The sequence below is a fragment of the Microtus pennsylvanicus genome, chromosome 17, assembly GCF_037038515.1.
Source record: "Microtus pennsylvanicus isolate mMicPen1 chromosome 17, mMicPen1.hap1, whole genome shotgun sequence".
In the NCBI taxonomy this organism is placed as follows: Eukaryota; Metazoa; Chordata; class Mammalia; order Rodentia; family Cricetidae; genus Microtus; species Microtus pennsylvanicus.
The window spans coordinates 22,852,284-22,878,591 of NC_134595.1; the positions used below are offsets into that span (position 1 = coordinate 22,852,284).

General features: G+C 39.7%; 1 protein-coding gene across 1 annotated transcript in view; it reads left to right on the forward strand.

The window, feature by feature from the left end:
• The window catches only part of LOC142836811 (uncharacterized), a 107,717-nt gene extending 82,097 nt beyond the window's left edge, over window positions 1–25,620 (forward strand). Inside the window, exons 8-12 of the mRNA XM_075951422.1 lie at window positions 7,378–7,535; window positions 10,160–10,202; window positions 11,902–12,088; window positions 23,369–23,504; window positions 25,521–25,620. Coding sequence (XP_075807537.1) covers window positions 7,378–7,535; window positions 10,160–10,202; window positions 11,902–12,088; window positions 23,369–23,504; window positions 25,521–25,620 — 624 coding nt within the window. The remainder of the gene's footprint in view (window positions 1–7,377; window positions 7,536–10,159; window positions 10,203–11,901; window positions 12,089–23,368; window positions 23,505–25,520) is intronic.
• Window positions 25,621–26,308: the final 688 nt, after the last annotated feature.

The window sequence follows — 26,308 nt, forward strand, 5'->3', positions numbered from 1 at the left end:
AAAACCAGGGGAAAGCCTCATGGGTATATTTCTGATGGTCTCATACTATATCAATCTGAGTTAATGCAGTAGATAGACTGTATCTAGTGGAGTTTGGTAGGTAACTTAGTGGTTGGGCAGCACGCCTAAGTCTCTGGAACTGATCCTAAGCACAGAAGAAGATAGAGAGAAAGGAAAGAAAGAAGGAAGGAAGAAAGGAATGGAGGGAGGGAGGATGAAAAGACCAATTTCTTCATTGTAGAATGTCAGTATTTCTTTTTGAGCTCTTCAGACAACTGGATGAAACCCATTCAAATTATAAAGCCTTAACTGTTTAACTCAAATTCTCTTCATTCAAATATTAATCATGGCTGAAAGATCACCTTCCTTAGAACACATAGAATTGTTTGACCAGACAATTATTACAAACTTAACAAAAAATGAAATGTAACCCAAACAAGAAATATAATACAAAGAATTATTGCCTAAGAATATGAAAGAGGAACTGTAATTATAGATTAAATAGGGAACCCTTAAAGCTATCTTAAGACAGAAGAAAGAGGCTCAAAAAGGGCTATTTGGAGGGAAGAATTCAGAAATCATTGAAAAAGTTTGCTAGGGCTCACTGGATGTTGGAGTGCCCAGTCAGAACAAATCAACAGTCTCTGGGGAAACAAAACCACAACAAAAAGCAAAATAACAGTGCTCAGGTGAATCTAGGTTGTGAAACAGGTATGCTGCAGGTCAGTGGTATGCAGGGTATCAGGTTACTGATGCTGCAGTGAAGTCCAGAGAACATGAGGCCTGCATCATGACAGCCATTAGAACTCTTAGTGCTTAGTTAAGCCATAACTGGTACTTGGGAACAGGAGGAAGTCCAGTGTGACATAAGAGAGATGGTGGTACTCTATTTGATTGGGTAGTTGGTGAAGCCATCTTCTTTAGGGGTCTAGTGTTTTGAGTAACTCTTAGGGAAGAAAAAAATAGATTCTCAAATGTCTACCTTCGCAGATCATAGAAGAGCATACAGAGCAGAAATCTGGACTAGCACCCCATCTGAATTGTCTGGGAATCCTGACCATGTCTTTTTTATCCAAGGAAAGCCCTGGACTAGCTTCATTTACAATTAGAGAAAGTCTCAAGGGCTACAGAGTAGGAAACAGCATTTTTAGGCTCTTCTGAACATCCACAAGACTCAAAAGGATTGCCATATTAAAGTACCACAAGGCCAACTAGAGACACTCAGTCCTTATTCATAACTGATTGGCTTCTGTGTCTAGATCTCTGGGATGGAGTGGTAGAGCCTATTTTGGTGATGAATATTAGCCCAAACTTTGAAAGGCAGAAGAGTCAACATTAACTGCTGGATGAGCTGAGACACTGGTATAAATGTCAAGAACTTGAGCATATCAGCTATTTGTTCAACTAGAGAGTACACTCTGGGAGTGCCCCTCAGGGCTGTTCCAGGGGCTCACATGGGGCCCTATCTGTTCTTCCTTAAGCAGATTTCTGGTGATTTCCTTGAGTATCTTAAGTTTGAGTTCTGTTAATGGCCACTTCTCCACCCATACCGGCTTACCAGGTGCCCACCTAATGGACAGGACCCTTAGGACAGTGGCCTCTTTTTCTGGGGGTGAATCCAGGTGTTGGGGATCTGCTTGATGACACCTTGCTCAGTTTCTCCCACCTTACACTTCTCTCTCAACCCAGCCATATCCTCTCCGGGCTCCACCTCCCTAGTGTTGGTATTAAAGTCATGTGACTCCCAAGTACTGGGATTAAAGGTGAGAGCCGCCACCACCTGGCACTGTTTCTCTTTTAGACTAGATCCATCTTGTGTAGCCCAGAGTGTTCTAGAACTCATAGAGATCTGTCTACCTCTGCCTCCCGAGTGCTGGGATTAAAGCTGTGTGCCACCACTGCTGGCTCCTATAGCTAACTAGTGGCTTAACTCTGCACTCTGATCTTCAGGTAAGATTTATTTGTTAGAGTGCAAACAAAATATCAGCACAACTCACCAATGCTCAGGTTGTTAATCTAGGCATGGGAAAGGCAGGCTTGACAAAGATTCAGTAGTTACCTCTCTAGGCAATTCAGCAATAACAACGCCTGGTTCTCTGTCATGGAGTTAGCCTTTATCAGGGGGTTGCAGGAACTTCTTAGCCCAAACATTTATATGCCATTTATAAATAGTCAGACATTGTCTTAAATACTTTACATCTGGTTAACTCTTCAAATAATTCTATTTTAGCCTGAAGGTGGTGGCACATACCTTTAATCCCAGCACTTGGGAGGCAGAGAAGTAGGCAGATCTCTGTGAGTTCAAGACCAGCCTGGTCTACATGAGCTAGTTCCAGGACAGGCTTCAAATCTACAGAGAAACCCTGTCTTGAAAAAACAAAAAATAATAATAGCAATAATAACAATAATAGTTTGACTTTGCAGAAAAGAAATTGGGCACGAAGTGATTATGAAGTCAATAGCAAATCACCAACTGATCCACTGAGTAGTATAAGGAGTATTCAAGCACCACTGTAGAGTCCATCCACCAAAAAAATAAATACCATGGTAGTCCCCTTTTACTTATGATTTTACTTTCTGAGGTTTCAGTGTTTCCATAACCTATGGTTAACTGTGTTTCAAAAACCGTAAAGGAAAAAGTCCAGAAGCAAATAATCCATCTCATTGCAAGCCTTTCTGAGCAATATAATGTATCTCATCCCCCTGCATCCCTCTCTGGACATAAAGCATGACATTTATAAAGTACTACACTCTATAGACTACCCTGCTATTAGTCACCTAGTAGCCATTTCGATTATCAGATTCCCTGTCATGGTGACATGGTTTTTGTTCTTATTACTTTAGTTAATTATGTTCATAATGTGTAGACGTATTGATGCGAATGTGTGGCACAAAACCCTGAAGGATCAACTAAGTCTTGTGTTATATGGCAATACTGCAAGGCATGAAGAAAAATATTTATAACCAGCATCAAGCACTCTCTGTTTCACATGTCCACTGGCGTCCTTGGAAAATATCCTGGGAGAATATGTGAGCCCTATCGTGCATTTAGACAGGGCACTTTAAAACAAGCATTTCATCAAAGAGCATATGGTACAAAATGCCTTTGATTGACCCAAACCTTCCAAGCTGTTAATTCAGTTTCACTGCTTCACAGCTTTTTAATTTTTAACAGTGTGAGTGTGGAGACAAGGTCTTGCTATACACCTTTGGTTTTCCTTCTCCTCCCTGTGTAGTTTAGACAGGCCTCAATCTCATAATAATCTTGTGTTTATTGCGCAAGTACTGCGATTCAACGCATATGCCACCCCTCCAGTCCTTTAGTCTCCTTTTGTAACGATAAGTATTGCATGGTAGTGGGTATACTTTTAGGAGTAATTTGGGAGCCAAGGAAAATGTAACAACTAGGCCATTCAATTGAGAACATAAATTTCTCTTCAAAGCTGTAGAGTTGGGTAGTCCAAACTCAAATACTGTTGGCAACCTTCCTCTTGGCTAACTTTCAAGAAGAAACCTGTTTGTCTGGGCATAGCATCAGGATTTGCCCAACGACAACAAGCTCCTTTAGCTGCAAGAACTCCCATGACGACAAACTCCTTTAGCTGCAAGGGCTCCCAGGGCCTCCTGGAGCCTGGAATCTGGCTGCTGCCAGGAAACAACATGGTGCAGTCAGCCTGTATTTATCACATTGCAAACCTGATTCCCCACTTCAGGCAAACTGACAAAGAAAGCACAAAATTCTCAGTTGGCAGCCAGTTACCTCTGTTGATGTCACATCTGCAGCCAGGGATTTTTATAAAAACAGAGAAAGAGCCATAGCTCTCTGGAAAGATGAAATACCTTATGAGTGTACTTCTGCTTTAAAACGTGAATGGTTGCAGTGAAATTGCCTCCATCTCATTGTTTTTTAACCAAAGTAAAAGGGAAGGTCAAAAATCACGAAGTATTAACTGAGAAACTATTATTACACGTAAACAAGTGTGTGGTTTTCATGTTCATTTGACTTTCTGTTTTCTGTCATTTGCATTCTGCCCTGCCTGCCTGGGGGAGAAAAATGAAACACAAACAAACAACAAATAAATAAATGCATACACAAGTAATCTCAAATAATCTAGGGAGGGGCTTGTAGTCCCTCAAGAGTCATGGCGTTTATTTCTCCACAATACAAAGACAGCAAAAGGCACAGCAATGAAAGCCCTCCCTTCCCTCCTTCCTTCTCACCCATGCCTTTGACTTCTCCCCTGATCCTAGGACATCGTCAGTCATAAGCATCTTCTCATGACCATCAAGGAATGATGGTTTTAGTGGCATCCTGCCCTGCCTGCCTGGTGAAGTTGTTTCAAACAGCCACCTAGAGATAAAGGGTGCCCAGTGTCATTAACAAAATTCTACAATTTTATTCCAACCCTCCAATTTCATTGCTTCTCAGCCCTGCAATGTATTCACCTTTACTGAGTTGCTACCCTTTAAGACAGTCTTTCTTTCTGTCTATATTTGTCTTGACTCTGTTTTTCTTCACTCAGAATGATCTCTTTCTCATGCTTTTCCTTGCCTCCTGAAAAAGTGAATTTTCAGGGTTGTATGCCCAGATAAAATGAAACATACACCCAGTGTCCCCATTTTATTTTTTTCCTTTTCAAAGACTAGATGTGTCAACAACAAATTTCTATCATATTAAAACCAAAATTTTGACCAAAACAGAAATTCAAAGGCATCTGCAGGTAGTTTTATTTTAGCAGAAATCCTCAAAAATACAAATGCCTTTGTCTTGTCTTTATTCTTCTCCATAAAGGCAATCTATTTCAGAAGCACATTCACTCTAGGTTGGGTTTTTGTCATCATTATCTCTTGATGTTTCCCATGTCTGAACACTCTGACCTTTGGAATTCATTCTGTAAAAAATATAATTTTCATGATAGACAACCCCAACATTACCCAAGGTCTTCTGGTACAAACAGCCCGAGTTCTTTTATTCTCAGTCTATAGCTTCTGGACATCGCTAAACAATTCCTAGTTAAATCCCCTCAGCATCCATGCTATTTTAATCAATCCTTCACACAGACAGCAGCTGAACCTATGAACTGGCTCAGGAATAGAAAGCAGTGCCAGAGGATTTCTGTGCCTTGGACAAAAGAATATAAAGTTGTGGGGAATGCAGCCTTGAAGAAATTTTCATTGTTCCATCACTGCTAAGACTTTTGGAGGCATGTTAGGTAAGGGATCAGATAGTGGCAATTTAATATTTTGCCAAGGAAAAAGACTGGATTTGGCTCAAGGAAGTAGGGGTTTTTTTTGTTTGTTTTTGTTATTGTTTTTAAGGCATGACAGTAAAATTGAAGCCAGGTTTAATTGTCCTTTATCTCTAGAAAACATGTGATTGATGAGCCTGGCACCACAGTGCAGGCAGTATTAGGGTTAGAGGAAATGGAATCTCTTCTTCAACATCTGGATCTCACCAAGAGGGGTTTAAAGGTTCTTGTACCAGTGAAATGGAGATAAAAGAATAAGCCGAGAAAGCACAGCTGCAAGAGATCCCACACCTACTGCAATGCCCCGTGACCAAAGTTTCACTGCAGTTGCTACCAAGGACAAAGCAGGTTCATCAGCAGGGGATGAGAGGTAGCAGCTGGGATTAGAAAAAATGTCATCTTGGCCATGGTGCAGAGCCTGTAAGAGAAAGTATTCCTGGTTTTTAAGCCCAGTCCACCAAGTTGTTGTTCATTTTTCTCATACACGTGTAACTTGAGCAAATAGAAAATAACCTCTTAAATAACTAAGGGACCTATTCCTAGTTGTAGAGTTTGCCATGAGCAAACTCTTTTAAATTCTCCTACATCAAAGGATGTGGAAAGACTCTGAATTCCCTGAGTGACTACATCTTACTGACACTTAAGGACAGCATCACCTAGTCTGTTTAATAGGCCCTCTCCAGACAGACTCGGTGGGTATTACTTTCAGTGAACACATCAGTTGCTCACCAATAGAAGAAGTTCATTAGATTCCATTTCTATTTCTGATTCACCTTTAAGATGCTCCTGAAAATACAACTAAGTAGCAAAAATTTTCAATAACCCAAGCATTCATCATTGATTCCAAAAACCAATAGTCCCTTGTATCCCAGTGGTCCAAGAAACCAGACATAGATGTGGTACGGAAAGATGCTGATGGAAGACAGGGATTATGTTCTGTTTCTATGTCATCTGTGTAATACTGAAGCATGCCATTTGATCTAATAGTCTTTCTCTAAAACAGTGACTATTAAGATATAGTTTACGAAAACTCCATAAAAGTTTTGAGATACTACTTGTATTTGAAAAATATCCTTGCATCCATTCACTTATGTGCCAAAGACATGTGCACAAATATTCACAGAGGTGTTACTCAAAATAGCCCCAGGAAAAAAATCTGTCAGTTTATACAAAGGGAAACAGACTGTCACATCTTCTACAATAGAATATCACTGTCTTAAAAAAAAATGAAGTGCTAATTCCTGCAACTTAAAAGTTTAAAAAAAAAATCACACTAACTAAAAAAAAAACCCACAAGTTATATGGTTCCTCTTCTATTAAACATCCAAGAATTCCAAATGCATAAGAACACACGACATGTCTATTCATCTGTGATTTGGGAAGGGGGTAGCAATTTCCAAACTAGATTACAATGGTATTGTCTTAACTCTATAAACTTCCTAAACATCAATGATATGGAGCTGCAAAGTGAGTGATTTTATGGTAAGTAAGTAAGTTATATCTCAATGCAGGGATGGTAAAAACAGATATGTTAATGAAAAGGGAATTTTAAGAAATAGCTAAAAAAATCAATGAAAATAAAGACTATTTACCCATAAAATTATTTTAGTTTTACATGAATATCATTGTGCGTGAAAGTGTTTTTTTACAGGAAACTGTTCTGTGGTCCTTTTGAGTTGCTGTCTCTGGTCTATTACATGGAGATGACAGACCTAGTTATCTCATGAGCTTTTGTCAGGCTGATCAGTTGATGGAAATGGTTTAAAAGGGGGTCTGACACACAGTAAGAATGGTGTAGGTGCTAACTCTAGATGTCACGTCATTATAATGTATAGTTTGTGATACAGGTTTCTTTTGATGTCCTTTTTGGTGACAGGAAAGCTGACATTAATAATACTTTCCCTAATGGGCATAAATAAAGTTCATCTTCATAACAGCTATTCAAAGTGTATTTAAGAATTACAGATAGTTTGGTATATTGTGTTATATACTAAAGATTATATAATCTACAAAGTGTGTTTTACTTTATTTTCTTTTTCTGGAAAAAATTATCAATTAAAAATACTCATTTTCTTCCTTTCCTTTTTCATTTTCTTTACTAACTGAACATCGTTTTTATCAATTGAAGGATGAAGAGAAGTGGCCACCTCTAGACATAATCAAATTAGAAGGAGCAGAAATTGACGTTGACAGCAGCTTGGGAAAACCGTTTGTGTTTAACTGTATACCTCAGTCTGGAAATAGAATATTTTGCCTCTGTGCAACTTCAAACCAAGAGATGAAAAGGTAATACATGAATCTCCTGCCTCTCTGGTTTTACTTTCAGTCAGGGGAATGTTTCCTAAGTAGTAGACTTACATATTCAGAAATAAACAGAGAACAAAATACGGTAGCAGATGTTTTATTAAGTACAAGAAGTGTGGGATGTCAGGAGTTCACTTTTTTTCAAGCAGAATTTCCAAAGCCCCTGAACATACTCTGTTAACATTGCTACCGTAATTCTTATTTTCTTTCAAAGACAGAAGCTCAAGAATACTGCCGCTCCCTGTTAAGGCCTCTCATTCCGAACAAGTTGCCATGTGTAGATATTGTAAGATAGATAGTTATTGGTATAAAAATAAAGAAGCATGACATGGAACAATGCCCTCTGGTGAGATGAGGTAGATGCATAAAGACTGCATTGAAATTGTATAAGCATATATTCCTCAAAGAGGGAGAATGCTTTGGCATCCTAAAACGGTAGCAAAAGTTCTGACTATTAGATACACACTCCATTACCCCAAGGGAATGCAGTTCACTGGCCACTTCAGGAACCCAAGGGAAAACTGTAATAAAGGAACTGGCATGCTAAAGTGAGGGTTAAGAGAGGCTACAGAATAGAAAGTCAATGGAAAAAATAGCATGTCCGTGAGTCTAGTCTTAAAGAATACCTCCTTCCACCTTTAAACAGAGTAATAGATCAGAAACATTATGATCAAAAGGTATTGTGTCCTTATGTGAGGAATATTGTATATTTGAATAAATATAAGGCAAATGACAACCAGGATAATATGACAGCAACTTGGCTCTATTTCAATGAATACACAGTATTTATTTATACCAAACACAGCTAATGTACAATTTTAAAGTTTCTATGGATTATCTGTATAATGAAGAGCCCATCTTTGGAACCAAAAGTAAATAAATGGGAAAAAATGTGGAAGAGGGAATGGAAAGATTGTCAGATCCAGCAGATGATGGGGTTTGCTGTGAGATTGTGTCTCCTAGCAACATCAGAAGCTACACCCATATTGACACTGATTGACATGCCGCCAATAGTGGACAGAGAAAGAACCAAGAGGCTTCAGTCTTAAACACAAACGCAAACAAACAAACTATAGGTAGCTAAAGAATGCTGAGAATGGGAGAAATAGTCTTCCCCGGAGAAAAGTACACCAATTGGTTATCCAGTAAGTGATGAAAATACACATACAAGTAGCATTACATTGACTGAATGTGTTAGATGCATATGTACATATATAGTGCATGCAATAAAAATTAGTGGGGGAAAAAAGAGGTCATGAATTTGAAAGATAGCAGGGAGTGGTATATAGGAGAATGTAGAGCGAGAAAAGGGGAGGGAGAAATGCTCTACTTAAATTAAAATCTCAAAAATGAAAAAAGTAAATAAACCAAACAAAATGCAGGGTTGGAACTAAAATGGTAGAACATTTGTTCTTTTGAATACCAAACGAAAGCTGGGAAGCATCCTAAGAGAAGACCTACGGCATACCAACTGAGAATGGGGGTGGCGGCTTGTGAGCGTGGGAGTGATGGAGATATGTATGGAAGAGGTGCACACAGAGAAGAAGAAATGGAGCAGAAGGGAGCCGGGGAGACACGGTGGACCGTGGGGAGAGCAGCTAACACTGTGCTTTGACTGGAAGTTGGGGCCTTTGAAAGTTTGGCAGGCTGGGGAGGGGTCGATATGCCACTGCCAGGCTAAGGAGCAAGGCTGGAAGAGCTCAGGCCTCCAGATGGAACCACTAAGGCATACGAATGAAGCCACTATGTCCAAAGAACACTTAAGAAAGGAGGTAAGGCAATAGCCGTTCACCAGTATTTCCATATTTTAGTAGCTCGTGCCTTATGGTTAGTATGGCAATTCTTAACAGCCATGCTGTTGTTAATAAATTAAAAGCCTCAGAAACAGTGAGTGAATTTTCTCTTAGGCGCTGATCACATAATAGTAGTAGGGGATCGCATGAATGCTGCTTTAGAGATGCCTAATAGCATAATTTTTGCCATAAATTAACCTACAATTTGCAAGAATGTGTTGCCTTCACCCAGGAAATTCGTCTGAGGTTCAGGACTGTAGGCGGAGACTGTTAGTTTATTTCCTGCCTGCCCAGTCCTGAAATAATCACTCAGAAACTATATTAATTACAGTACTGCTTGGCCAATAGCTTAAGCATACTTCTAGCTAGCTCTTACATCTTAAATTTCTGTTATTTCTATTAATTTTATTATTATTTCTATTAATCTGTGTATTGCCACGTGGTTGTAGCCTGCTGGTAAGTTTCTGTACAGCATCCGGTGTCTGTCTCCTGTGGTGTCTACATGGCTTCTCTCTGACTCTGCCTTTTCTCTCTCTCTCTCTCTCTCTCTCTCTCTCTCTATATATATATATATATATATATATATATATATATATATATATATCTTTTTCAGCCTGGCTTTACTCTGTTAAGCCATTGGCCGAAAGCAGCTTCTTTATTAAACAATGGCAATAAAACATATTCACAGCATACAGAGGTGAATCCCACATCACGGGACCGCTCTGCCTGAGGAAAGGTTGAGTAAGAGCAAGCTCCTGTATGGGGCACTATGCAGTCCTCCAGGGATGCCCCTCTCATTTTGCTATCTTTCAGGTGGCTTGAGGCAATGCACAAAGCAGCCCATCCCATACGTCAGGTAAGCATTCTCCTTGGTCCTGGTCTCTGCTTCCAGTTCGTGTTTCTTTACAGAAGGGATAGACACTGTGTTGCCCAGTCTGGGACATCTTAGATCTGTTCTAAACACTGGGGAAAGGACCTGGAGTCAACAGGAGTTCTGCTCAGATCTGGGAGGGGAACTTGGAGTCCTGCTGTTCTTTTCATTTTCTAACCCTCCCTGGAAGACTTGGGATGGAGTCATGAATAGGAGTGTAATTTCTGACCCACGGAGTCTTGCAGTAGTCCACCATGGCGACAAACGAACACTGCTGTTTCTTCACACTCTCAGGCTCTCCAGGATGTCCTAGGCTGCAGCTACCATCTGAGCAGCTTGTGGGAGCCTGTGCACTGCATTCAGATCCCCACAGCCAGCGACACATTCATCTCTGTTCTCTAGACATGCTAGTCACCTTATACTATCCTTTAGAGCAGTATCACCCTGTTAGATTTGTTCCTGCAAAATGTTAGGTGGCTGCATTGCATCATCAGGAAAGCCATCACCACAGCGCCTATGGCATTGGGTGCCCCTCTTTCTGAGTTTGTGTTGTAATGCATTATGAGAACCCTTCCTATAGCCTGCATGTTTCCTTTCCACACTGTGGATAAGATTTGCAAAGAAGTTGTAGATTGTATTAAATGAGATCATTTCCTCATAAGATGGCATGCACTTAGCGCCTTCTCTACCCACTTTGAATTTATACATTGGCAGAAATTCAGGGTGGAGTCTGGATGTCCTTGCCTTGTAACTGTCCATTCAGAACAATCAGAAGCATTGCCAAATAACGAACAGTAGGGCGTTCGTTTCATTTTACCTGGAACATGGCACTCAGTACACTGGCCCGTCTCTCCCAGGCACCACCCTAATGAGTCTGGACACTTTTAAGAGCTATCTATTCTGCTAATGCACCGAGAGTGTCTGTAGCAAGTGAAGAAAAAAAAATGAACAGCCAAACTCCCAGCAGGCTCCCTCTTCACAGCACAGAATACCGCAAGCCCTGCCTGTATTCTGTTATCTTTTCACTGCCTTGCTAAAACTAAAGGGCAAAGCCAAAATGGAACAGAGAAATTGGCAAGCGCAGGCCGGTTCTGACGAAGAGATAAAGCGCAGTGCCCCTAACTGTGGGTCAGAGTTCTCAGAAAGAGCCTGTTTCCCAGGCCAGGGGACTGAGGGCTGCCCTCCAGGGTAGAGGGTCTCCATTTATCATCAGTCTTCCACATCGATGATCGTGTGAGCCCAAGGCTAGGGCTGGTTTGGAGTATTTGATTTGCACAAGTCAGGGTTCAGATAAAGAAAAGCATGAACCAGGAGCTGCTATTATTCATAGTGGACATTCCAGAATCTAGCCTCAGAGAGCAATGTGATGTGAGGAGCCCCCTATCAGGATGCACTTTACAAAGAACACATCAGCAAATTGGCTCTCTAGTCCCAATCTCCTGTTCGTTGGCTGATACTCTTGTTTCCTTTAGGATACAATGGAACCAAAGAGAAGAGGGTGTTACCTAGAGGCAAAGGATAATCTGACTGTGACCCAAGCAGTGAGATTATATTACCAATAGAAATGTTTAAGGCAGTGGCTCCCTAAGGACAAATAGATTTATCCCCACATCGCTGCTGTGTGGTGGGCCAAAGGCATCTGGTGCAGGATGTTGACCTGCATATCGCTGTGCTCCACCTGCAGAGCCACGTCTGGGAAGATGTTACCCTGCACAACAGCAGCCTCCCACCTCTCGCTATCAAGCATCCTGAGTGTCTGGGCCTTCTGCACCAGCTGGAGAGAAGCACAGGGGTGTGGCTCCAACACTATTGCATTCTGAAGGACGGCTGCTTGTATTTCTATTCTAGCATTCGCTCTACTCAGGCGTCAGGTAAGGCGTCAATGTCATTTGGAATTATGATGGCAATCCTGGGAAGAACACTTTAGCTTTACTGAACTTTTGGCAGGCCCTGTGTGAGTGTTTCATGGATACTCCACAGAAGAGGGGTTGTAGCCTCAAGGCCTTGCGCTTGCTGTTTAGAAGATAAACCACAAACTCCTCATTCTCTGGGTCACTGATTCTTTTCAAAAGGAATGCTACTCATTTTCTTGGGTTAGAAACACCACCATCTTTTCCCCAAAGTATTCCAACTTAGATGTTGGCAGTCTGATTTTGTTGTTGTTGTTGTTATTGTTGGTGGTGGTGGTTTTCATTTTGGTTTTTTGTTTGGCTGGTTTTTTGTGGTCTGTTTGCTCAACTTCGCACAATTTACATTTCATATAAAATGTGAAAATAACATCTGCCTATTATATAAGAATGCTGTGAAGACTAAGCCATTGTTATTGAAATAGCATTAGCTCTACATTTAGTGATCTGAATATAAAAAGCTGCTCCCATACATTTTACATCATGTATCATAGAATTACTTTACACTCCTATGAAGTTATATATGTAGCTAGGTTTTTGTTTGGGCCACCAAATCACAAATAATGATATGGAGACTTCTTATTAATTATGGAAGCTAAGCCTATGGCTTAGGCTTATTCCTGCTAGCTCTCATAATTTAAATTAACCCATTTATATTAATCTACAATCAATCATGTGGCATTATCTCTTGTCCATCTTGTACCTCCTTTTTCCTCTCTGATCTCCTGGCATCTCTTGAATACCTAAATTCTTCCTCCTCACTTTTCTCTCCTTGGAAATCCCACCTTATCCTCCTGCCTAGCTATTGGCCATTCAGCTTTTTACTACAACAATCACATCAATACACTTTCACACAGTGTATAAATATCCCACAACATTTCCTCCTTTTTGTCAAAATGAAAAGGAAAGGTTTTAACTAATATAGTATAATTATATACAATAATAATTGTCAAGTAAGAATTACATTTACAATGTCCTGTTCATTTGTATTTGGAAAATTCAGAGAAAATACTCTATTTTTATCCTAGCTTGATAAATTTATCATTTTATACCTAAACCATTTTATATCATAACTTGTACTACTATCATAAAACTATCTTTTTAAACCTCAAAACATTATGTTAGACTAATTAAGCTTTTATGCTCCTAAACCTTATAAACTTTATAGGTAACAAGGACTACTATATGCTATCTAGTCTTAAATCCCCATCAGAGACCCAAGAAGGAAATAATATTACCTGAGTAAACATAAAGTAGATAGAAAGCAACTTTCAAAATTATAGAAATGATAGAGCATCTGACTGCCTGGACAGCCACCCAATATTGGTACATCCCTCTTTGACCTACAGGCCTAGATTATCTGACATATTTTTCTATGAAGCAGGAATTTTGAATGACTTTTGTACCTTGTCTTGGCAAGGCTTGGCAGTCACTTTTATTTCTGTCCTACTTGTTCAGTTTGAACAGCATACTATCAACAGTTGAGGCAAGAGTAGTTTCTTGCTGAAATAACTAACTTTTCCACATTGGAAACAAATTCCATATGGAGGTTCTTCTATGCACATGATCTTTTTTTTTTTAGGTAAATTGGTGGTTCCAGTAGAAGACATGACTCGCTGTCATGAAAAACATTAGGTTATTTAAACATTGTAAATATTATATTCTGTAGGCCTCTGAAGTGTTTGAAGATGACCTATCTATCTAAACTATATCTCTGTTCAACCTTGGAAAGATATCTAACATGACTACAAGTTTGATTATTATAAATAATTAATGACTAACCTGTACTTCTTAATTATCCTTAATAGATTTCAAGGAATAGAATTTTACATTACATTTTTAAATAAATGAATAAGCACAATACCTTAAATAAAAATAAAAATATATAGACAGTATAGCAAACATAATCTTAAATTTGTTTCAATATATAAAAATCTATACCAATGTAAAATATTTGAGACTAGTAGTTGTTCAAAAGTAGACTTATCAATTCACCCTTTATCCCATCATTCTATGCCTGCCTTTTCCCTTCAGGAAGTGATCCCTAAATTTAATCTTTGTTCAGCTTTTCCCCTAAACATGTTCAACAGCAACTTGCAACCAACCTCTCTACATGATGATAAACATCCATAATTTACTGAATAACAAAAACCACCCACCCCACCTCTTGGGAATGTGAATGTTGTGTTCTATAGACTACTTCCTGTTGTCTGGGGATGATGGCATCTTTAGGAATCTTGAGAAAATTGGGATAATGGTCAAATCCTAGGAGAGTTTGTTGTATTATTTGTTGTCCAGTTTCTTTGTGGTGGGAAAGTCCAGGGCTTATTTGAAGTCCTGACCCTATGTGTATATTCGAGTTCCACATATAGTACCATATGTTGTTGGATATTTATTTGGGCCACCAGATCACAAATAATGATATGGAAACTTCTTATTAATTATGAAAGCTTGACCTATAGCTTAGGCTTGTTCCTAACTAGCTCTTATAGCTTACATTAACCCATTTATATAAATCTACATTCTCTTATATGGCATTACCTCTCTTCTATCTTTTACCTCCTGTTTCCTCTTTGAGTACCCTAGCATCTCTCACTCATCTTCTCTTTTTTCTCCTTTGAAATCCCACTTATTTCTCCTGCCTAGGTATTGGCCATTTGGCTTTCTTATTTCAACAATCACAGCAATACATTTTCACAAAGTGTACAAATATCCCACAACATATATACATTTTAAATGAAATACACAGTCTCTTTAAAAGATATACCTATTAAAAGATCATGTGAATAATAAAAATAATTATACCTGAAATTTATAAAAGAGTTTTTCTGTATTTTAAGAAAAAAGTCTTTTTTATTTATTTCAAAATTTTAATTGAAATACAGTTATAGCATTCTCCCTTTTCCTTCTCCTTCCTTCAATCTCTCCCATGACCCCATTACTTCCTCTCAAACCAATGGCCCTTTTTTCTTTTATTATTTCTGCTACATAGATATAAGCACATAAAAAGCTGAGTATTTTTAGGTGTGTGTGTGCGTGTGCATGTGTGTGTGTGATATGAGGGCTGACCAATGGCATTGAATAACCAACTAAGATTTAATTCCTGGTGAAGACTAATTTTCCTTCTCTCATCAGTCTTTAGTTACTTTAGTTTAGTTCAGTTTGCCAAAGTCTCTAGCTCTTTGTGTAGCAGTGAAATGCCCCCTTCCACATTAGGATGTCTATTGGTATTAACCACCTTGCAGGTACTATTTGGGCAGCCATATTGTGGAGGTATCATGAGTGAAGTAACCCATTCCTTTCTAGGAAACAAGATGTCACAACAGAATTCCCTCTCCTCTAGCTCTTAAAACCTTGCTGCCCTCTCCTCCATAATGTTGTCTGAGCCTCTGGTGTAGGGCTTATATTGTAGACAGATCTACTAGGGCTTGGCACGCCATGATTAATTATCCTCTACATGTTGACAAGTTGTGGTTTCACTCTGCTGCAAAGAGAATCTTCTTTGGTAAACGCGGAGAGCTGTACTTATCTGTGGGTGTAAGTATAAGCTTTAGAATGCAATCCATAATTATACTTGTTTACTGAAGTGATGGTAGTAGGTTCTTCTTTAAGATCTGTGGCCTCACTACCCCTGGGGAATTGGCTAGGTTTCTTGTACCAGACAAGATTTCCCTCTTGTGCAGGTCTTACGTCCAGTTATACTGCTGTGATATGAGTGCCCCTATTGCACTTTTAGGGATATCTTGACATTCTTGGTCATTGTTGGGGTTCACAAATGTCACAACTGGATAGAACTATCGATTACTTCCCTCCACTTCCAGATTTTACAGCATCTTCTTGTACTATAAAGATTAATCCTAGAGAAGGAGTCTTTCAGAGCAGATCCCGTTCAAATTCTATATCCAAAGCTCATGGTGTTTTTAGTAATATGGACTTACTTTCAATTTCTGGAAAGCAACAAAGGGCAGCAGCAATAGCCAATATTGTTTGGGGAGTCTCTTGGAATCCTCTAACCAACAATTCAAGAGGAGACTTTTCATACCTGGTGATTTTTTTTTTTTTTTTTTGCTAGACACTCTATGGTTCTCAAGAGGAACATTATCACCTAAAGTGACTTAACTTCATTTGCCTTAGTTTGGGTTACACTTCTATATTTCTAGTCCTCTTTGAAGGAAGTCAGAACAGGAGCTCAAACAGGGCTGAAACCTGGAAGCAGGAGTTGATGCAGAGGCCACTGGTTTAGTCATCATGGCTTACTAAACCTGCTTTCGTATAGAACCCAGGACTACCCGCCCAGGGATGGCACAACCCACAATGAACTGGGCTTTCCCATTGATCTCTAATTCAGAAAATACCCTACAGACTTCATGACATTTTCAATGTATGGGCCTACTTTCTCTTTTTAAATAATTTTATTTATTTATCTTACATCCTGGCTTCAGTTTCCCATCCCTCCTCTCCTCCAAGTTCATTCCCCCACCTCTCCTCTGCTCCTACCACTCAATCCACTCCTTCTCAGTATGAAGAATAGTATCCCAAAAGCCAGTAACTGATGGAAAGAGATGCAGACACACAGCAGAACATTAGGCAGAGTTCAGAGGGGGGGGGGGGAGAAAGGATTGTGGGAGTTCAAGAGGTCAAGGACACAACAAGAAAACTCACAAAACACACTAACTCACAGGGGATAACAGTATCTAAACTGACTACCAGGAAGCATGCAAGAGACTGACCTAGGCACTCTCTATATGTGTTTTAGTTGTGTAGTTTGGTCCTCTTGTGGGAATTCTAGCAGTGGGAACAGGGGCTGTCTATGAAGGCATCTTCTTAATAGAAGTTCCCTCCTTTCAGATGACTTACACTTGTTTCAAATTGACGTAAAACTACCCAGTACATTCACTGACCAAAAATACATATACACAGATATGTCTTATCTATAATTTGAGACAAATGCTCAATATGACTTTTTTTAGGCCTTTTCACACATCCTCAGTGATATTTATCCTTCCTCTCTCTCTTTCTGTATTGACATCCCACATAGCCATCGATTAAATCTGCCCCATTCTCTCATTCTCCTTTAGATTTTAGTAAAATCAATCATCATTGTCATATTTCTGGTTGGAAGTCTATTTGAGTGATCGTTCACTAATTAGCAGTAGTGAGCATCTGCAACCTGAGCCATTGATCTCCATCTTTAGCATTAGTGCTCATGCTTAGCTAAGACCAGTCGACATGCCAAATGGGAAGCAAGAATCCAGTGACAACTCTGGTTTTCTTGGATCTTTAAAGAGATAGAAAGCTCACATCACTCCATGGCTCATTTTCTACCTATCATTCTGGATGAAGACTGGCATGATTCTTCTTTTAATCACACTGAAGTTGTTTTTGACATGATCCAGATGAACATATAGCTAGGAAGTGATAAACAGACTCTTTCAGATCTAATAGAGCAGGCTGTTCCTGTACAACCTATACCTTCAAATTTTAATGCCTGGTCATAGAGTAAGAAGGCAAACAAAACAGTCACAACTACAGATTCATTATTGACTTAGAGTATTATTTTAAAATATCAATGTCATACCGAATCAATCAAGCTAATTTTCAAGAGATTATTTCCATAGATACAATGAGAGTGTTTAAGTCCAAATTCAGAGATTGCTCCAAACTCAGAACTTTCTTTTAACTGCTTCCAAACCCCTGAGTCTATTTTGAATTCCCAGAGATACAGTAATGCCACACATACCTTGGCAGTAGCCAAGAGCTCTCTAATTGGACCTAGTATCTGCTCAACAAGAGAGATACCATGTCTGGAACAGAAAATCTGGCTAACTAGTCAGTGCTAATGAAAGCATGGTTATTGGAGGAGAATCTGCCAACTCTAATTTGCTAAACCAGCACAATCCCTAACAAGATCTATAAACATTTGTCCTCTATATTAGTCAGGGCTTACTAGAGGAAGAGAATTTACATAATTATATATATATATATATATACATCATAATTATGCTTAACATGATATAACTAGCTCATGTACAACTATAAATGAATTATATTTATAGGAGATTTATTAGACTAGCTTACAGGTTATGGTCTGGAAATGATTGTCTACCAACAGAAAGTCTAAAAATCCAGCAGTTGTTCAGTCCATGAGGGTGGATGTCACAGTTGACTTTCAATATATGCCAGAAACAGGAAAAATAGGCTCTAATTTTAGTGAAGGAGTGAACTTGCCAGTCAGAGTGTGGACAAGCAGTCAAAGAGCAAAGGGTTCCTTCTGTGCTCTTTATACAGGCTGCCAGCAGGTATAGGCCAGATTGAAAGGAGATCTTCCCACCTCTGGATTAAAAATGGGTCTTCCCACTTCAAAGGATTTCATTAAGAAAAATCCCTCAAAATTATATTTAGCCTCTTGGGTTTTATTTAATTTCAGAGGTGGTTAGGTTGACAACCTAGAATATTATCATAATCATGCCTCCTTTTGATATGCTTAATTTCCAAATGAAAACAGTAACCAGGTCATAATTATAGCTAACATAGTATAACTATCCCAAGTACAATCACAAAGGAATAATAGGTTTAGCTAGGTCATAATTATGAGTCCATCATTTTAACTATCTCATGGACAACTACAAACAAATTATAATCTTTAGATTAGGTGGCAATTTCCCCTGAGGGACATTTTGTTAGTTTCCCAAAACTTAAATATAGTAATCACTGATACTCTCGTAATTGATGTAACAATACATGATAAGTAGGAAAGAAAACACGAATATCTGTTCAAACACATTTTAACAAAATATGACAGAAATATTTATGTCAATTATAATTTTCGTGTCTACAATTGGTCACATGGCCCTAGCTGGAATTTATAACTACCTTTTTCTACTATTCATTCTGTACCTCCTACACCCTCAGCAAGCACTTCAGCAGGTCTTGGTTCTTTTCTTGGAGGAGTGACCCAAGATATGAATACATATCAAAAGGAACTTATTAGACTGGCTAACAGAGTACAGACTGGAGAGTCCAACAATGCCTGTTTGTTACTGAGGAGGCCAGCAGCTGCTCAGGCAATGAGACTTGTTTCCTCCTCAGTCCCAGTCAGTTGCTGGAGGCCTGGAAGATTCTTGAGGGCTACTGGTCTTCAGTCCACACAGGAAAGCTGAAGAAACTATGTTCTCATGTCAATGAATATGGCAGCAACAGATGCGGCAATAGTAGCAGCAACAACTTATCAGCAAGAGGTGACAGCTAGCAGGCAAGAAAACTATGTCCCTTTTGCTTCCTCACATCAGGAGCATTGGGAAAAGTGCCTGCCATGTATGGAGGAGTCTTCTCAATTCAGCCCTAATCAAGAAAATCCTAACCTAATCCAGAAACCCTTCACAGTATCTGCAGAGGCTTCTGTCATGGATGGGTCCTTCAAGTTGGCCACATGAACCATCACACACCCCCACCAGAGTTCTAATGCTCATCTTTAATTCTTACCAGAGACACTAAAGAAGTGGCACTTTACCTTGTCTAATCTATAATTCTTGGCTTTGTCTGTGCTCAAAAAGAGCTCTGCGCAGTGCTAATGTAACTTACAGCTCTCTGTGTCCTTGATCCCTAGCAGTTATAACCCTGGACCAGACCTTGAGTACCGTTCACTGCAGGGTTTCTCACGCTGAGAGTTTTCAGTCAGTTTCTAAGTCATATAATCAGTGTAGTCAGTTGTGATTATTTTTTAAACAACTGCGTTGAAAGCATGGTCACAGCAATGAGATGGCTCAGGGAATAAGGGTCCAAGCCAGATGCCCTGAGTTCCAACCCCAGATACCATGATAGAAGGAGAAGAGTAAACAGACTCATGATGGTTGTCCTCTGACACCCCCCTCTCTCTCTCTGTCTCCGTCTCTGTCTCTCTCTCTCCCTTCCTTTCCCTCTCTCTCACAGAAAAAAAAATATAGTATATCATACTGCTTCACAAAATTTTTGGTCAATTATATTAGAACCTACAACAATGTTCATTTCTCAAATCTCTGGACCACAAACAAAATTATTAGGAAAATACTGATATGTATTCAGAGCCTTTGGCCTCTGAATATACACCTGCTCCATTAGTGAGTTCTATATCAGAATCTTGGAGAAGAAATATAAAGCTAGCCACTGCTTTTGGATTACATTGTAACACACCAGCCACTCGTTGCTTCCAGCTTGACACCAGACTGCTGTGGTCCCATCCTGTCAGGGTTTCTTTACTGTTTTACATATTCTAAATGGTTTTCATTTTAGTCCACTGATCTTTCTTTGGAGCTGGGAGACCTCACATGATATTACCTGACCCTGAATGTAGCTGTAGTTTTATTGGCATGGCATTTCTTTCTGTCTGCACTGCTGAGAAAATACTTAGGAGAATAAGTCGGAGAAAAAATAAAAGTGAAAAGGAGGCGGCGGAGAGGGAGAGCTGTGGAAAAGAATATAGCCCTGATTTCCTGTAAAAACTGCATTAGGCAATAAACCCACATCACCCTTTCAACTAGGTATATATGCCTCTAAAGTGCAGTGGGCGAATTGGAAAGACAGACTCTTGGTTCCCAGAACACTTTCTTTGCCTAAGTGTCAAGAGAGGCATTTGTTCTTTAGCAAAATTTACTGCTGGCTCTCATGTGCTTGCTAATAATAAGAATATTTCAAAAGTCTTTTGGTCAAGGTCCTTTACATAAGTTGCAGGATCTTGTCATTGTTCCCTTTCATCTCTCTTGCAAGAGCTAGAAGTAGCCAATTGTTGACTGTTGTATGTTACTAAATCACATCAAGGTCTGTGTGCACTTCTCAGAAAGATCACTCTGCACTGTTACAGGAAACAGTGTATATAATGCTTACACCATTCTTACAACTAATATTGGACTGGGCTGATAGTTACTGCTACTAACATAACAAAGGGGCACAGACCCAGAGAAATTTCCTTAAATGAGGTGCTGTGGTTACAGCCACCAGCTTTACTGTCTCTTATTATGCCCTGCAAGTGACTAGGAAAATGGCTAAAGGTCTTGCTGTTCATAGGAACCAACATTTTTTTTGCATTTTTATTTATTAATATTTATTTTTACTATTTTATACATGTATATAATATATTCTGGTAATATCCTTTGTGGTGGTCTGAATGCGGTGTCTCCCCTATGTCTCAGGCATTTGAATACTTGGTTTCCAGTTGTTGGTTCTGCTTGGGTGTGGTTAGGAGATGTGACCTTGGTGGAGGAACTATACCACTGGGGGTGGGCTTTGAGGTTTCAGAAGCTACTTCCATTCCCAATTAGCTCTCTTTGTTTCTTGTCTGTGGTTCAAGCTATATGCTCTCAGCTTTCCGCTCTAGCCACAGGTCAGTCTGTTCTCCCCAACTGTTATAACCATCTGGAACCAAATACCCTATTCCTGGTTCTATGAATGTCCTTGGTCATGTATTTTTATCACAGCAATAGCATGATAACAGCTCTGTCCTCTCCTATCCTCCTCCATCCATACCAACACAGCCACCTTTCCTCCAAGTCCCCATCACACTTTCCTGTCTTTTGGTTGGTGATCCACTGATACCCCCATCAGCAGGGGTGTGGAGCTATCTACTGGAGCACACGTAATTATACCACCGAAGACGATGATGTCCCCTCTCGAAGCAAGTCTCCGCTGCCATCAATTAGTGAACACAGAGATAAAAATATACAATGTCCATACAATGGAACATCATACTACTCTGAAAAGAAGTAAAGAACTGATGAGCGACGTGGGTGAAAGGAAGCAAACATTGAAGAGAGTGTGTGCTGTGAGTTGACTTTTCTGTTAGGTGCTGCAGGATAAAGAGCAAATAGAGAGAGAAGAGTAGATAGGGATTGCTGACAGCTGGGGTGGCACCTTCCACAAGGAGTGGCTGTTCATGGGAAGTGTCTCTTTCTGACATGAGGAAAGCTACACTGAGGATCCCACAGATCCCGGAAGTACAGTAAAACCATTGATCCACCTCCGCCTTATAGTAAGCCAATAATACTGCAATGCGTTGTTTTCCTTGCTATCCACTCCTCATCCATCACTCCACCTCAGAGAATAATACCATCCTATTGTGTGAGCTTCATAGCACTGAGGCCAACTAAGGTAGAAAAAATATCTGTCCATTTCTGAAGTCAATGTTTTCTCAAGAGTTCCAAAATGAACTCTTTTCAAGTGAGCATAAAAAGGGAATTCAATATTACCTCTCACATTCTCCACAAGAAGAAGCAACACCTCCCTAATTCTTAAAGTGTAAAATCTTTCATTCTGCTTACAATGAAAATGCCTGTCATCCTCACACAGTAGGTTGATGGTGAGTGACTTAAAGGAAACCAGGTCAACATTCCTCAAGGTTTCCTTTCATGATGCCGTACCATCATCACAGAGGCAATCAAGCAGAGTGTGGCATTTTCTTGGTTGCTTTTGTAACGAAGTGCACTGTGGTCACTGCTGGAGGTGCTAGGGGATAAGAGCAAAGTGACCCAGAGAGTTCATCTCTAAATATCCTAGCACTACTATCACGAATAATGCCTGCGTCTCTGCAAGCGATCTGGGCTACCTCAGAGTAGAAGAAACAGACAAGAGTATTGGCCTTTCAGAATCTTCTACATCAATATCCTTACAAACCCCCAAAGGGGAACAAAATTTAGACCAAGAAATATTTTAGGATTTAAAGGACCGTGAGCAAATTACTTTTTATAATCAGTCATCTATTCTCCTTGCTAATTCAAGTTCGTGTTTTCTTATCGCCATATGGGTTCATATTTTAGGTAGGACTTGCAGTATACAAAAAGAGGGAGAATCTGGGTTGGTTGTAGAAAGTACCTGCAGCCTTCATCATGCTCCAAGAAGTATATTTTAATGCCCCCAAGAAATACTATTTAATTTTCTTCTGGTATGGTATCAGCTATTCCTCCTAGATAATGAAAAGTGTATTTCAAAACTATGTCTTTCTGGTAAAGAAGCTTATCCAAGCACAGATAAATATCCATCGTTTACAAATGGAACCAAGAAGTTCAGATGCTGCTACCAGTCTTGCTGCTGGACACAGTCAATATGTGGCCTCTTTTGAAGCTAGCTTCCTCACCTGTGAGGACACGGCTGGCCAAGCAGTCTTTTCATGCACAGAATTTTAGCACCTTTGCTGACACCTTTTCATCCTTTACTGTCCCTGCTCTCACTTCTCCCCATCCCCCACCCCTGCTTCTTCTTTCCTTCCCCCCTCTGCAGGAGGCCTGTATCTCCAAGGCTATAGGGTGACTGAACAGACCCACGGCTTTGAAAAGTCAGTAATTGAACTCAAACCTCCATCCGAAGAGTTCAAGACCTTCTATTTCTGTGCAGAAAATAAAACAGAAAATCAGCGGTAAGCCAAGACCTCTGCTTCCTCCCACGGCATGAGTCAGTCTGGACAAATGGTCAGCCAAGACCTCCCCTTCCTCCCTCTCTGTCAGCCTCAACAAGGTCTCTTTAAGGAGAGCATCCCTTTATTTTCCAACTCCACTCCTTAAGAGAACTCCATCCTTTGACTGTTCTCCAGGACTATTTTTTTCTTCATCCCTTCTTCAGACTTCTCTAGAGATCCTTTGTTTCACGAATGAAAATATAGTAATCAGAATGCCTGTCAAGACAATAGGTAACTTAAGCTTTAGCACCAAGCAAAGCAAACATTCCCATCCCCCCATATACACCATTTACAATTTATAAGTGATCCATATATTTTTAAATCATATGTATTAGCACATCTTAATTGTGTAAAACATAAATCCATGCCAGGTGGTGGTAGTACGCACCTTTAATCCCAGTACTGGGGAGGCAGAGACAGGCGGATCTCTGTGAGTTTGAGGCCAGCCTGGTCGGGAGTGAGTTCCAGGACAAGCACCAAAGCTACAGAGAAATTTTGCCTCAAAAACACCAAAGCCAAAACAAACAAACAAAAAAAAATAGATCTGCCATTTGACCTCTTCACATCGCTTGCATTGATTTATCTATTTTTAGCTTGGTTGAGGATTTTATTGTAAGCCATGAAGGACATAAAACTAACTTAATTCGTGGTGTATTCAACTCAGGCTATCATTCGAAATGAACATTTAGTTCAAATGGTTCTGAAATACAAGGGAGGTGAAGTCACTAGACACAACACAGCGGGGAAGGCGCTACTCAGCAGCAGCCACTGCTCCAGCCTTCCCAAGATGCCCATGCCCTCTAGACCCCATCTCTGCCCTCACCTGCACCACAGTAATCTCCCAACTGTTCCAGGCCTTTTATTACAACGCCACAGATCCCATAAAGAAATTCCTTACTAAAGCCAGTTTCTAGGGACAGTTATTAAGAAATTAGGTATTAAACACAAAAAAATCCAAAAGTGAGACTTTAGGGATCTCCCTAAAATAGCCACTTAGGCAGAAGACTGGGAACCTCATCTGTCTTTCCCCCACTATGTAAACGTTGCTTGTGCCTCTCCCTTGAAAGAGGTGGCGGAGTAGGAAGAAGGTGTGTTATTGCTAGCTGTGTTGCCATGGCTCCCTTCCTGGACATCTGGTCAGCAGATACTGTTGATAAGGCTCCAGCAAGCACAACGGAGCAGGGGTCATTGAAACTGATCTAAGTCCCTCTGATAAAACCTACTGGTTCCTCCGTTACAGCAGGCTCAATAGTTGGGCATTCATTTAGAGTAAAAACAAAAATCGAACCATTAGAGAAATATTTCAAAGAGTAACATTGGAAAGTCAGAAGCTAGATACAACCTAGAGCTGTTTGTCATCCCCACTTATCCCTAAAGGAAGTTTCAAAAGTGATCAAAGTTAGAGACGCACACATTCATTTATTAGTGTTTCTGAGATAATCTGCTGAAAATATTCCTGGGTAACCGTTTCTGGTTGTTAATCCTGGTAGTCTAGTAATACAGCTCCTGCCTTTAGAAACACTATTTCAAAAAAAAACATTGTCCAAGAAAATGAAAGCAAGAGAAAGACAAGGAGGATTATTTAGAGAGTAAGTGTGGTTCCAGAAACCGCACTTAAAAAAGAAATATTTCCTCCAATATGACAATATTTGTTGTATGTTTAATCAGCAAAGCTTAAAATTAAATGACAATAGCAAAACACTATTAGGACTTTTAAAAGCAAAGAGCCCCACGGATCACCTTTTACCAACATCTCCCTCTCTACTACTACATAGATCCCTTGCTTTTATTAGAGAGCTATCTCTATACCTTCTCATCCAACCTGGAATCTATAAAGTGTGCTTTTCGCATTTATTCCAAACTAAATAACCAAGAGAAACAACTAGAAAATAAATTAAAGAATTTTGTCATGTTTTACCTCCCAAGGGCCTGACTGGTTTAATGATTTGGTCTATTGTTTTTTTTTTTTTCTTGCAGCTGGATTACAGCTTTGAAAACATCTATCAAAAAATGGCTTCCTCTGGACCAGGCTATTCAAGAGTTCATGAACAGACCTCTAGAGGAGACCAGAATGTAAAAGAAACTCTAAATAAAAGCACACGTTCCAAGTTCCATGAAGGTATCCCCAACCGGAGGAAAGAAAGGAAACATTTCTGAAATACAGTTTCCAAATGTAGCTACTTTTTAGATGTTAAAAGTTGGAACATATGACGTTAGTGTTCAAGTATTGTGTGTAGGTCGCAGTCTTTTCCCTGGGATGTTCACATTCAAGTCAAGGTCCCTTAGCTCCTCTTCCTCAAGTATTTGAAAGCAAGAATAAACATGGATTTGTCTTTTATGTTCTTTGCAAAATCTTTCGTTCAGACCTTTGGCCATAAGCTTCCAAGAGCATTGCTGGGCTATAATACAGGACATTAGCAAAAGCTAAAATCATGAAAATAGTATCTTTTACAGAATGAGTGTTTCGGCCAAAAGAGGTCATCTTGTTTAGGCTCTCTTATGATGAACAGGCCTAAGCACTGCCCCAGGACTTCTCAGGTGGGGTTCTTCTCAACAGTTTCTAGAAGCTATTGAATAATACAAGAGTGAAATAATAAATAATCAAACAATGAAATGAGGAAATAGGCTGAATGTAAGGAAGACATCTCAAAGACGTAGATCTGACTCACCATGTGAATCTCTACAAAACCAAAATGAACCAAGAACTCACTGCGCTAGACCTAGAGAGCAAATTCTAAAGGAAGTTCAAAGGTCTCAGTGTAATG